The 14402-nt window shown below is 35.1% G+C and overlaps 1 protein-coding gene across 1 annotated transcript; it reads right to left on the reverse strand.

Moving 5' to 3' along the window:
* Positions 1-287: 287 nt before the first annotated feature.
* On the reverse strand, positions 288-13791 carry RBBP8 (retinoblastoma binding protein 8; the record flags this gene model as incomplete). The annotated part of the gene is made up of 11 exons (XM_010290704.1): positions 288-620; positions 2228-2369; positions 5895-5991; positions 6980-7049; positions 7666-7836; positions 8709-8823; positions 9605-9702; positions 10890-11016; positions 11106-11991; positions 12935-13062; positions 13694-13791. Coding segments are annotated over 11 exons (2030 nt in total), but the record flags the coding sequence as incomplete, so codon positions are not given.
* Positions 13792-14402: the final 611 nt, after the last annotated feature.

The following is a 14402-nucleotide window of genomic DNA, read 5'->3' on the forward strand; positions in this document are numbered from 1 at the left end:
TCTCCCAACTATTAACAGTAGATACCTTTTATATTTAATACAACTTTATTACAAGTAGATATAACCATTACTGCCAAAAGATAAAGGCTATATAAAAAAAATCCAGTGCAAAATAAAAGCACCCTACAAAATCTGCATTTCTGTTCCCATTGACAGGCATTTAGACCTTACAAGAACAGCTGATTTCTGTGACTTCAAAGCATTTACTCACTGACACAAAGTTTAGACAGGATTTACTGGAATTTTAGGCATTGACTTCAAAGAAAAAAGGGAGACTCATTGTCTGACAGGTGCAAAAATTAATACAAAATGTATTAACACAATATGAAACAAACATACATTAAATAGTTTTGTGTCCTGGTACATCAGATTTGCAAATGAATTTTATAAAATTTACATATTTAATGAAATTATTTATCATTGTGGAAAACACAGTTCTTTTATTTCAAATTTATATTAACTATAAATATCTAAGGACAGGAAAGATAGTCTTCAAGTTGGTGTGCCTTACTTCCCCATCCTTTATGTCTTCTGCTCTTTGCCTTTTGGAGAAAACATTACAGCATAAGGCTGCCGTCTTTTTGGACGTTGACATGGAGCAAGATCTTCTTTAATATATCCTTAAAAGAAGAAGAACAAATTTGAGGTAAGAAATACAATATAAAAACACACATAACTTTACTTTCATTATTTCACATTCCTCCCTAACAGGATATCTTGATCACTTGAAGTTATAAATGGACATGCCTAGTTTAGGCCAGCTTTCTCATCATCTGAAACAGTTAAGAGGCAACCAGGTTGGACTAGGAAGGACCCTGATTTGCTAATCGTGAAAGATAATCATCAAGAACCAACGGTGGTTCTAGAGCGGCGAGAACTCTCTCTCATTACTTAAGGTAAAGGAGAAATGGATTAGGCTCAGCCAAGCCCTGCCTAACTGGATACACAAGAGAGGAAAAAGACTACTCACAAAGCCAGTGGTGATTCAGCAGTGTTCCTGAGGTGAATCTGGACTGATAGCTGGGTTGAGGGATTCACTTTGCCTTATGTGATACCAGAGACAAATTGATGCAAAAAAGAGAACCATTTTGCTGAAGCCTAATCAAGCCCAAGGAAGCTTAACAGTCTGCAAATTCTGTGACTAGCTTAACCCTTTGCAGTGGCTATTTAAGAAGGGGGAACTTGACTAGGGCTTCAAGAGAAAATTTGACATTCGTCCACAATGAGGGAGAGGCTTAAAATTCTGAACGCTGTGTTTGACATACATATATTTCTTGGAAATACAGCTTCAAATTTAAATGAACTCAGCTAAGCATATCTTGATTAAACAGCATGATTTGCACTATGAAAGTTAATGCAAGTCCCTAAAAATCAAGGCTCCCTGTTCTGAAAGATTAAGGATGATGCTGCAACACTATCACACAAGGACACACACACATCTCTGGCTACATTTTCCTATGCCTGACCTGAAACTGTTATGAGAACAGATAAAAATAAGTGAAGATTAATGCTTCACAGTTAGTAACATATGCACAAATAATGATGTAAATAACTCAAAGAGAGTTCATATAGGGCTCCTTACCACAGAGTTTCACCACTTCTGAAGATATGTACATATAGTACACTAAAAACTCAACATGTTTTGAGATCATCAGTAAAAACTCATTCTTATACCAAGCTCTAGGATTTAGAAGAATTATTTAGGGAAGAACAATCTTCTGTGTGAAGTGGAGTAAAAACAACTTTTGAGTGTCACTAACAAACAGGGTATATTTATTAAAAACTATTTACTCACATCCTACCTTCAACATTGATTTCCATTATCGTGTGGTATTATGGAGCTCTAAAGATACAGACAAGGGACATCAACAGTGCTGCCTCTCTTTCCTCAGTAAGTACAATCTCTCAGCCTTTGCCTCTGAAAATGTTAACCCAGTTCTTGCTTTAGTTTGAAGACACATAGGGTTTTAGTTCTATGAAAATCCCAATTACTCCTGCCTTCTCTATCTAGGCTCTAAAAAAGTTTCCTTACATTCCCTTCTTCTTAGTAGTACAGGAACTGCTAAAAAAAGACAGTATTTATTCAAAATAATGGCTGCTGATAAGTAAAGAGACCTCAACAAGACTGGGTGAGAAAGGGCTGCTTTATGAACTAGAGATAATTTCAGGGAGGAAAAAAAAAAAAATCAGCTTTAAATAGTGTTTTGTAAGCCTTTTTTGCACAAACCTCTTTCCACACAAGTTTGGGTAGAAGGAAATCCAACCTCCCAGAAATTTTCAGGAGTATTTGGAGGAATGTAGCGAAATCTGTGTCTTGAACAGGAAGCTAGTTTCTTTTCTCTCTCTTCTTCTGGAATGTCTGCATAATACTGAATGTTGGGGGGGGGGCGGGCAGGGGGGAGAAATCCAAGTTAACAAAGTTGTAAATATAGAGCAACTGCTTTACACAATGACATTGAGTTATCTAAAAATAATGGTGAGGATAGCTAAGAGTAGAGTTTTGTTATCCAAATCACAAACACCTGGCCATTATACTAAAATCTTACTGAATTTACAGATTAAATAAAACCTTATAGTGGCAGATTTGTTAGCCTTATATCTTTTAACATACCATAGGTACAATTACTTATGTCAACAGTTTTACTGACTGATTTTACAAAGCTAAGTAGCACAGGTATTAAAATAGATGAGAATTTTCTAATAAACTAAGTTTCAGCTCACATTTACAAATAAAATAGAAAAGTGAACAACTACACTACAAAAACCACACTGCAGAATTATTTCCAGTGTCTAAATTTACAGTATTAACAACAAACATAAGTAAAAATGCTTCCTACTTTATTACCCTCAAATTAGGAGTAAAGAAAGATCCAGTTTAGCTAGCCGACTGACACTGGGACTCCAGAAACTATCTGTCAGCGTGGCATTCTCTAGAGTATGTAGTAAATTGGCTAGCTACTCTTTCATCCCTGTCAGCAGTACTGGGGGCTGCCACAAAATTTTTTACTGAGTGTTCCCATAAGTAGCGTCATAGAAAGATAGGGTTTATTTCCATGCAATTTTCTACTGTTTTAGTTTGTGATTCTATTTAGCATCTCCTAAAAATCGTAATCTGGCACTTAGATGTCATAAAGTGCCAAAACATTTTAAAAGCAAATGCACTGTCTGAATCAAGAGGCAAGCCAACAGTCGCAGTCTGGACTGCACATGAAACATGACCCTCATAAAAGTGGTAAACAGTTCTACTGAACTGATAGTGTTACAATTCAAAAAGGCAAACTAAAGTTTAAAACCTCATTCAGTCATCTGAAAAGTGATCTAGACTGGGGAAAAAAGGAAAGGAACAGAATACCTCTGTCAACAGAGAGTACTTCTTGTCCCCATCTACTAGTAGGATTTCAGAAAACCTACTTACTTGGAAACATAAAGTACACTAATAAATTCCTTTTTTCCTACTAGACAGCAGACAAAGTATAAAATTGGCATAAAAAACCTCCTCCAAATTAGCAGTGCACCTTACATTTGTCCTTTAAATAGCCTGGAATTTTAGAAATTGGCCTACTAAAAGTTTGCAGTGTGCTGCACTTTTTAATTAAAATCTTTATGATTAGTGAGGAATACTTATGGATCAAACAATGAAAAAGACAGTACAGTTTTGTAGGAACAGAAAATAAAAAGACCAATTATTAATCAAGCTAAATATGTATTCAAAAGAAATTAGAAAGTAACTTTTTCTTATTTTGGCTTGTTTAGAAATCTATGAGGGTTGATAAAGAATGAGAAAGTTACATATGTATCTGCTGAACAGCAAAAAACTTTCAGCTGTTTTCTAGATCTCACTATCCACAGCATTTTCAACCCACACAAAACATCTGAGCTAGGCTTTTCCATATGTGGAAAGATAGGCAAAAATCTCATCCTGCAGTGTCTTCGTGGTAAAAGAATTGTTTACAGAACTCTACAACTTGCAGTCTCAAAAAGAGAACAAGCCCTTAAAGTGTTCCTCTCATTAGTTTAGCACAAAGTCACTTACAGAATAATTCCTGTAATCTAAATGTATGTAAAAACATCTGTCTGATTCTCCTACTTATCTAAAGTGTGATTAGACTTAATAACCACACTAACAAACATTACTTTTACAAGCTACCAGTAACATCTGCATACAACCTTTCTCTGATCACATCGCAAAGTCATAACAAACCAAAACAAGACCTCTTATCAAGGGTTCTACACTGTAAAGTGAATGAGATGCTCCCACAAAGTTTTAAGATAAGGACTTATGATGGACTTTGGTTCAGTCTGCTACAGTATGGGCAGAAGTTAAATCTCTTGCATCTTCTTGGAATGACAGGTAACTCTTCCCACTCATACTGCTTGCAGAACATGGTCAGAAACAATTTACTGATTTCTACCCACTCCCTAACTATTTCCTCAGACTTTGGAGACTTTTCAAACCCATATGACTAAAAAGTAAGCTAAGACTTTTTTAAAGCATCATGTATGCTTTGTCTGCTACTCCGTTCTTCCACAGGCATTCAATTCAAAGCTAGTTTTATTATGGTGCAATAACACAGCCAAGCATTCCACACATTCCAAGACATTCATCTTGAATGACATAGACTTAAAAAAACCCAAACAAAACCAACAACAAACTCATACTTTTCTGAAGTTTAACATAGAAACCTAATATTGTAAAATTGGAGCTGTAAATGTTCCCAAACACCATAGTTACCACTCTGACTTGCCAGAAAGTAACAAGAAATGGATTTGCTGAGAGGAGATCTGTAGCTTACAGAGACAGGAAATTAAAACACTTAACACATGGCTCTTGGGCCAAGAAATACACTGAAGTTTTGGGGTTTTATGTTTTGGGTTTTTTCCAACATCTTGTTTTCTTTCAAACTCTTTAAATTAAAGATTTTTTTGGAAATTTTATTTATAGTTGACTGTAAAACTTAATTATTTGTATTTAATGACTTTTACTAAAGCTATATTTCAGGAATGTATTTTTTGTTAAAAATAAACTCTAATAAATTTCTTCAGCTAAGTAAATGTGACTTGACTATAAAGTGAATAGCAGGAGTATCTATGAAAAACTTTGGTTCTATAGAGGTGTGGAAATTAAGTGAAAAGATTCCAGATAATCCATCATTATTCAGTGATTAATCCACACTTCTGGTGAGTCATAATGTATTAGATCACCACCTAATTAACTCCAGCCTGAAAGTCTATTAATGACCAAATGAAATACGTCCTTATACACATGTAATTACTTCAATATTTTATCTCTGTACCAAGTATCTGAAAGCAGTTTAGTAATTTGAAAGGAAGGAAAAAAGGTGTAATGTGAAACCTAAAACTTCACACTTTTTAAGTTGCAAACATTTTTGCATGCATTTGCACATATATGCATATTGGCACTTATTGCTGGTGCAATTATCTGAAAACGCATGCACCCTGGAAAACAAGAAAAAACCAAACAAACCCTAATCAAAATTTATTTAATAAAGGTACAACAGGACATGGAACTTACTTATTCCAGTACTTGTAAATTTCAGTAGAGCTTTTGAGCTGAAGTTTAGAAATGTGTGATCGTTCTTTGACTAGTTAATGTATTTTTTATTAACAAAAATCTTACTGGAACCATGATGTGAGAAATTTCTATCATACAGATACACACACAAAAAAGAAGACTTTCTAAGTTATATGCACTTACTACAGTTAAAAACAAACCAACCAATCCAAAGCTTGGTAAAACAGCTTTGGCAAACACTTACGTCTCTACTACTGTAGTTACTGATGATGATGCAACCAGATTCATAATTTCAACAGCATTTTAGCACTAGCAGAGTTAGGAGAATGGAAGACTGACCAAATTTTAAAGCACTACTTACTATTTCACATTCCTTACAAGTATGGCCAGGTAATTTTCTTCTTTCTTCTTTTTTTCGAATAACCTCAATATGAGGAAAATCTAACACAGTATTCTTTCTGAAAAACAAAAATGTTTTCTCACAATAACGTATTTATTTCTCCTACATGTCTGGAGATTTTCAATTTTTAGAACACAATGAAGGAGAGTCTCAAGAAAAGAAAAAATATCAGAAAATGCCTGCAAAACCCAATCATACAGCATTTCATAGGTGAATAGGACTATTTTTGTAAGTAAAAGAGTTCCAGCATTTTAAAAAATGTAATATGATCTTTTACATAACCAGAGATGCGCACCTCCTCATTACAGCTTTTCATAGTGTGAAAGGAATTACTAGATCAAATTACTCAAATATAGACCTTCTGTAGAACATTTATTTTGTCCACAACACAGTTGTTCTTGCACTGATTTCTGCAAAAAGAATATATTTTGGAGTCCAAGAACAGAACTAACAGCTTTTTTTCAACTTGTCTGCTCACAAAACGCATTCCTCTACAAAGAAAACATCTGCTAAGGTAAAAAATAAGCTAACAACTACTTAACTGAAGGGGTTGGTATCATTATGAAATGAAGATTCAGACTACCAACGATGATTATACAGAAAGGCAATAGAGGAAGCACTAAGAGGTACAGTTGTTAAACATTACTCATTTATTGCCTAGAGGAAGGGGCAAAAACGTCAGAGAAGGAAAAGTTTTTATTTGTACAAGCAACCCACAGGCTCTTTTCTCAAACTCATGCATGACCTCATGCCTGTAAGAAACAGCATGGATTACAAAATACTGCATTCAATAAATTTGTAAAAAGCAGAAGAGGAAATCCTTTCTCTTCTGCAAATGTGATAGATAGGCATTTCAATGTGTTTATTTCCCCCCACACACTCCAGCTTTTATCTAAGGCTTTTATCTAATTCATTAGACCTTTTACTTGTGCATCTTCAGCTGCTAGTACGTTACACACAAACACGTTTATTTTATGAAAGAACAAGTTCCCTATAGGGAGAATATAAAGAGCCTTAAAATGCCTCTACAGAACAATCTAAATTACCTTTCATCACTTTTGAAATATGGCTCCACAAAAGCTTTCTGCTTGGCTTTATCTTGTTTATCCTCATGTCCTGTAAATATATATGCAAAACAAAAAACTACATGTCATATAGTTAACAGACTGCCTAAAGAAACATCTGTAAAATTGTTAGCCAGCTATTAAGAAATAAAAAATGCCATGTACATTCAGTCTGAGACAACAGATTCAAACAGATAATAAAAATAATATAGAATTGATCAAACCAGTGATCAAAAAGCATTACTGAAGTAGAAGGAAAACAGCAGTGAAACAAGTAAAAAAGATAAGCAGAAGAGTAAAGGAAAGGTTGCTTAAAATACAAAATTCTGCGAAACCTTTGATAGAACCGAGGATAGGGAGAAGAAAGGAAGCAAGTAATCTGCAGCTAAAACCTGGTGTTTTCTGTAAGAGTCACTTTGCTGTACAACTCCTGTGCCAACTTCCATTACACAACCCATATTTATGTGGTGGCTATACAAATGAGCTACCAAAATAGTTTTCATATTGGTTTACGTTATGTCCTTACAATGAATAAATTTTCCCATGAATTTATGAAGAACACACTCATGGTTTATTTGGCATATTAGTTCCTAGAGAACCGAGCTTGATTTCAAATCAACTTTTGCAGTTTAACCAGGCAAATAAAGACAAAACAAATTATATCCCACTCTTTAGTTTCTTGCTTGCTGCTGTTATTCCCTTATCCTGCTCTTCATCATGAAGAATTTCTTTTTCATCACATGCAGAAGGACTATGTTCTGGTACGCAGGATTCATATTCTTCGTGGGTTGTCCGATCAAACATTTCTGTTAAGGTATCGTTCATTTTTTTTTCTCCTCCTATTATAAAAAGCATAATGAACATCCAAATCAGTCTCTCAACAATTTAAGTCAAGAAAGCATATTTTGACTGAATGGGTATCAAAAAAGATCTAACATTTACTTCCTGTTCCAGTACTTCTTAACACCAGTGATACGTTTATTCTTTCTGCAACTTCTCTGTCAATCTTTTAAATGTGGACAATGCTTATCTATTTTTCATAAAGATATCTTGATTCAATCTCTAAAATTTGATTGATATACCTTTAACCTTAATACTGGATACATGAAAATTTTGTTCTTGTAATTAGAGTTATCCAAGCAGAAGGAAATACTTTCTGTGGGCAAGAGATAAACTACGGAAGTGTGATCAAGTTGCAACAGCTTAAAAAACCAGAACACACCATGAAAAGTCACTGGCCTGCAGCCATGATTCACCACATACCATAAATTAAACATGATATAAACACATTTGGATTTGCTTTAAGTATACCAGTTCTATTTATATGCCATTAAAAATGAAATTAGTCTTCCCGTAGAAAGGCTGATATACATAGAAAACTTTCAAAGCTGTTTGTTGTATGAGTGATTGTTGCAGTGAGATCAGAACTATTATATGGTGAAGTATTTAACTCCAAGCACTGTAAAAGCATAGCTACTGGCTCTATCTCAACACAAATCCTGTAATTTTCTTAATCTAAGTTAAAAAATCTCAGCAACAATCACCGATTCTACGAGGAAACAGACTGATCTTTATAACCTACAAAAATACATCAGTGCTGTTTTACTGCAAACCATTTTCTATTATCTATTCATGCAGGGGAAAAAAATGCCCTTTACCCTTTCCTCCTCCATAAAAAAGCACACCAAAGGAAAAAAAAAGTGCCTCTTACTTGGACTGCTTTCCTGGTTTTGCTCTTGATTTTTCGTTTTTAATAGCACACTTTCACTAACATAGGTATAATCCATATCAACAACTTCCCCTCCAACTCTTGACTGAGAACCATCCTAAATAAAAAAGCAAACATGACAATTGCACTCAGAAGCAACTGGTGTGGTCAGTGCCATCGCTGTATATATGAAAAGCTTTCACAAAAGTTACTGGCATCTTCTTGGACACTTTCTGTGATGTTTTTTCTGCAGTAATGTCTGTATGATAAAGACGTAAAATCTAGGTAAGAGAATAACATATTTTAAAATTCAAATGTGAAGCATTTATCTGGTGGATTACATTACTTGATGGGGAAGAAATGCTTTTAATGTTTTCATGTTAAATTCTCCAAAGACAAAAAGTAACAATGAAACATACAGAAATTAAAAAAATGGTCAAATTAATACATTATAAGAAAGTCCTTAAGTGAGACAAACCAAATAGACTTCAGGAAAATTCTCAGAGATCCTAATAACCAACCTGCACCCAACTCAAAGAAAGATAATGGCCATTATCTGCACATTTTCTGAACGTTTTCACAGGAGAAATTATGAGATTTAGAACATTATTTTTTTGTCTTAAAAGAAACCCAAAACCACTCCCAAGTACATCAGTTTCATATTGAGTAGCCATGTGGCTGAGTTTATCAAATACAACCAGACAGTGGAAATGTTTTAGGATAACTGTAGTGTACTATGCCTAAACAAACATTTCAGGAGTGCACACAAATATCAAATGAGATTAATTCAGATTCTTGTTAAAAAGTGGTTTTGGTCTGCCCAGAATAAAGTTCATGATACTACTTTCATAGGCTTTTTTCAATATCACAGAACACGCATACATGTTACACAAGCTTACCTTTGTATCAATCACAGTAATGTCCATTTTGTACTGTGAAAGGTCAGCTGCTGGATCTATGCTCCACTGGAGGTTTTCTAAAGGTTTATCTTTCAGGTCTGGATGCAGAGAATATGAGATAAAAGGCAAATAATCAGAATTCAGTTCTGCCAATAGCATCCTATAGTATCTAAATTATGAGTCAGCTTTCCTCTTATCAATTCATCTTTGGGTTTAGGGATTGATTATTCACAAACAATAAACATGCTCATTCAGTGTAAATCATATTTTGTCTGAAGAATTAGAAATAGATCTTTTAAGTTTTTTGTCATATTCAGGAAACACACCACTCCTTTGTGTTGGTATGAGGTATGTAATACATAAAATACTCTTGCAGGTGAAACCTCTGTAGTCTGTAAATCGAGTAGTATTAATACTGGATAGAAGACATTAGATCGATAAGAAGACAAAAATCATGTCTTAGAATATAAACAAATACAAAAGTGTCTGGTCATTGTTCCAGAGATGGCTCTTGACTTATCTGTGAAGTAAAGTTTTAGATTCCAAACTACATGGCCACACCAACTGTTAACAAACTTTTTTTTAAAATTCATTATGCAAGTATTTTTAAATAAAGTACGCAGTGTAACAGCTCAGCTAAGGAATACAGAAGCAGTGATTCTACAATCCCAGTTCAAAAAATAAGTTTTTAGACTGGGACCACTTAACAGGAAAGAAGATACAACTTCTAGGAAGAATATTTGGCAGAACCTGTTTATTATCATTTATTTTAAATGATAACATATAAATTATAATATATAAATGTGTATTTATGATATAAAATACATGTTTATGACATAAATGATAGTATATAATTATCATTATTTTAAATGTAAAAATTTCTTTAACAGATCATCAGGAATCATGAAAAATATTACCAAAATGGCTTATCCTACGCTTAAGCACAGTTTTCAAGCATTTGATATAGATAATTTGATATATTTGAGACATGCTGCAGTAAATAACAATGCTAAACAAATGAGAAAGAACAAGATTCCTAGCCTGCTGAGTTTACAGCTGAACGCCAACAATACATTTATTATATAGTGGCAAAAGAATGCCAGGAGGATACAGATCGAAAATGTGGAGGTGATCTTGAGAAGTCCTGAATAGGATGAGACTAAGTTAGAAGCAGAACAGAGAAAGTGATTAAAGTGGGAGAAAAGAAGATATGAAAAATTCTATTTAACCATAACACAGACTGGAGGGGCAGGGGGCAATAAAAGGAACATTTTCATCAAGTTACCTTGCTCATTTTTCAGTGCTTTAGTTTTTGATACTCTACAAGGATTTGGTTGAAGTACAGATGCTGGTTCAGACTCTCCATGTCCTGTCCTTGTTTTCTTTCTATTTGGTACGTGGCCACTGGCAACCTAACAACATATTGCAATTTTACTATTTCCCAAAACTTAAATATAGTATTTCAAAGGAGAAGAAAAAAAAAAAGGTCAGAAAAGCATACCTTCACATCATCAAAAAGTTGCTCTGTCTCTGCAGAACTTGGCAGTGGTGGAATTTTGAAGGGAGAAACTTCTTCTTTCATTTGAATCTGGATTTTCTTATCTGGGAATGTTTTTCCCAACGTTGCCTCTTGTACATAGGCTTCCTCTTGTAAATCTCTGCCAAATGAACAACTCTCATTGTTGGCATTTTGAATAGATGATGAACCTTCAGGAATGGGCTTCCCTAGCTGTGAAAAAATGTCATGCAAAGTCACCTGTTTCAGTCTATTTTTACAGGTATCCTCACTTCCTTGTTTTTTGTCTTGACAACGAACTCCAGAGTAGCGATCAGACAGATCCAAGGGCTTATCAACTGTATGTTCCCCATTAATATGCTGAACATCTGATCGAAAGGGCATGGAGTTCTCTTTGTTGAAGGATGTTTTTTCACAGCTAATTGCATGCTCATCTTCAGCTTTCTTTCTCTTAGCACACCTGCTTTCTAGCTGCCTCTGGTGTACGAGAAGGAAATCGCTCTTGATCATCTCATTTTTAGCTGCACAAGTGTTTCCAACACAGGTTACAGCCTCATTAGTATTTTTTTTCACAACCATTTGCCTATTGATAGAGGCTTGGCTTATAACTGAGTTGAGTTCAGTTCCAAGATTCAGTGGTGCAACAAAAGCAACATCTTCAGATTTTGATCTACTTTTATGAGATCTGGAAATGGAAGGATTGTTGAAGAGGTTGGTTTTGAGATTAGGCTTCAATCCTGAATCTAAAATACAAGGGGCATGACTTGTACTCGAGTTGTTCTTCATGCTGCTAGAAGCTCCAAAAACAGGAGAAGCTACCTGAGAATCCCAGTCAACATGTGGTGGAGTGTTCTGAGATGGATCTGAAAGACTGAATACAATGGAGAGATGAGAGATTTTTCCGGTGTACACAGGGGGCTGGGAGGCCAGAAAGGGATATATAAAAATTATACGTTTCCTATCAGTGATCTGCTTGAAAGCTGTCAGGGTGGCTAGTATTAACTGAAAACAGAAGGAAAAGGGGAACTTTTTGGCCTAGGTGTTAACACCTAGAGCTATGAAAGGCAAACAAAACACAGGCCTTGTCCTTCATTTTAGTATGGTATGAAATTCTGTTCTACATTCAACTGAGAACCAAGGACAGAAGTAAGCCTACCTAGGAAACTCTCCTACCAAAGGACTCTCTACCTTCCAATGCAGTGAAATGGAAGAAAGCGAGCATGGTTGTGATAGCATTCTATCTAGGTTCTTGTATAGATCTTATAACTACAATAACAGATTCTCAAAGCTTCTGCAAGTGAAGGGAAAATGTGCAAGCTTCTTTCAGGTACTCTGTTTTTCACTTGTCATCAATAAAACATACATCTAGGGTAACAAATAGGAGCTAAAAAAAACATTTCTGTTTAGATCACATCATTCTGAGGAGAGTGGGAAGTGCAGTCAATCTGTATGACATCTAGTCAACAGACAAGTTTTACAATCGTTTTCCTACCCCAGTTCCAGGCCCCCCACCCCCATGTTTATAGGCCTCAGAAGATACCTCGCAATAACAAGAAGTCAGTGAGGGAGGGACCGTGTACATAGAAAGCCCAAATCAGAAGTCTGAGAATGAAGTAAAAGTCCACAGTGTTGCATCCTATCAGTTCCTTTGCTTCTAATGTTATTTACCTGAAAGAAGCCCATATAACATGAAAATATTTATTTCCATGTCTGTACCTTTAAAGCAAACTGCTGTAAGTTTTAAGTTCTACTAAACCCAGAACTTCATATAAGCCTGTTTAAAACAGTATTATTATAACCAAGTGGAAACACACCCTAAATTGTTGTCATCATTTCTTGATTCAGAAGCTGGATGTTTTCTTGAGTCTTCAGACTGCATGCTCTCTGGGGCCTGGCTCACAAGAGTATTAGTGCAGGGAGGACTCAGTACACTCTGGGACTCCTTGCAAGTGGTGAAGAAAAACAAAGTAAGTAAGTGTGACAAGCTATTATAATTAAAAATTAGAAATATGCTAGGTTTGCACATACATACTGTGAAGACCCATTCAAATCTCTGAAAAATAATAGAAGTGACAAGAGAGATGAAATTTTGACCAACAACTTTAAAGAAATATTATGAAAATGGAAAAATTTCATCATTCAAATGTACACACAAAAAGAATAGTCTGCATACTATCCTTTTCACCATAGTTACCAAGCAAAGACATCAAATAATCTCACCTGAGTCACCAAAGTGTCTCATCACCAAACAATTAAGTCCTAGACTTGATTACTGCACAAAGGCAGTTTCGCAGACCCAAGGGTTTAGTCCACTATCTTAGTCAAACTTGAAAGTTGTATACACAGCAGGAACTGTGCCCCTACCCTCCTCCCCACCCGCCAGACAGGTCAGCACAGTTACATCTCTTCTTGCTAGAGCAATTCTGTAATGAGTAAGTGAAAACAAATCAAAACGAGTTTATTGTAACTCGGAATACTTTTGCAGATTTTTAATGCAAAAGAGAAAAATACTGTTTCTGAAAACAACTGGCACAAAAAGCTGATTATGTAAGAAATCCGGGAATACTACTTACAGATTCCTCTTGAACAGCAAGTCCAATCGTTTCTGCCACAACTGCAGCCAAGTTAAAAGACGGCTTTGGAACTGGATAGCCTCCCATCCTTGGTTTATCTTTAGGAGCAGAAAGAAGTTCACAATAAGTTACACATACATTGTAATATCTTACTTCACTCACATAGACAGTACAAACAGAATTAAAAAATCACAAATTCAAATCAGTAATTATGGAAAGAGTTTGACCTGTGTCAAATAAAAATCATATTTGGAAGTGTTAAATGGAGAAGGGGGGCAAAAGAAAAATTTCTGATGAGAGCAAGCTGCTGTATCAACACAGAGAAGTATGCTTCCAATTTCAATACAGCTCCCCAAAATTAAAATACAAACACAAGTCAATGTAAAAGTTGCTTTTCAAACTCTGAGTCAAGGGCCTGAATAGTCTCAGAAAACCATGTAGAACAGTGTTAATGTATATTTATAGTGAAATGCTTGTGTTGCATATTTCCTAGGTGACATTTATAATTATTCTTCTTGTGTTTTTATTAGGAAAACAAAGAGATGAGTTTCCCTCATGTAATGGGTTTAACATTACCCAGTTTATTAAACTGGGGCAAGGTAATATGATGGGAAAGTACAAGAGCTACAACCACCACAACCCTGACCTGCACAAACAATTAAAAAACGCTGATTCTTGCAGTCATATATGATATATATATATCATATAT

The sequence above is a fragment of the Phaethon lepturus genome, unplaced genomic scaffold, assembly GCF_000687285.1.
Source record: "Phaethon lepturus isolate BGI_N335 unplaced genomic scaffold, ASM68728v1 scaffold5357, whole genome shotgun sequence".
In the NCBI taxonomy this organism is placed as follows: Eukaryota; Metazoa; Chordata; class Aves; order Phaethontiformes; family Phaethontidae; genus Phaethon; species Phaethon lepturus.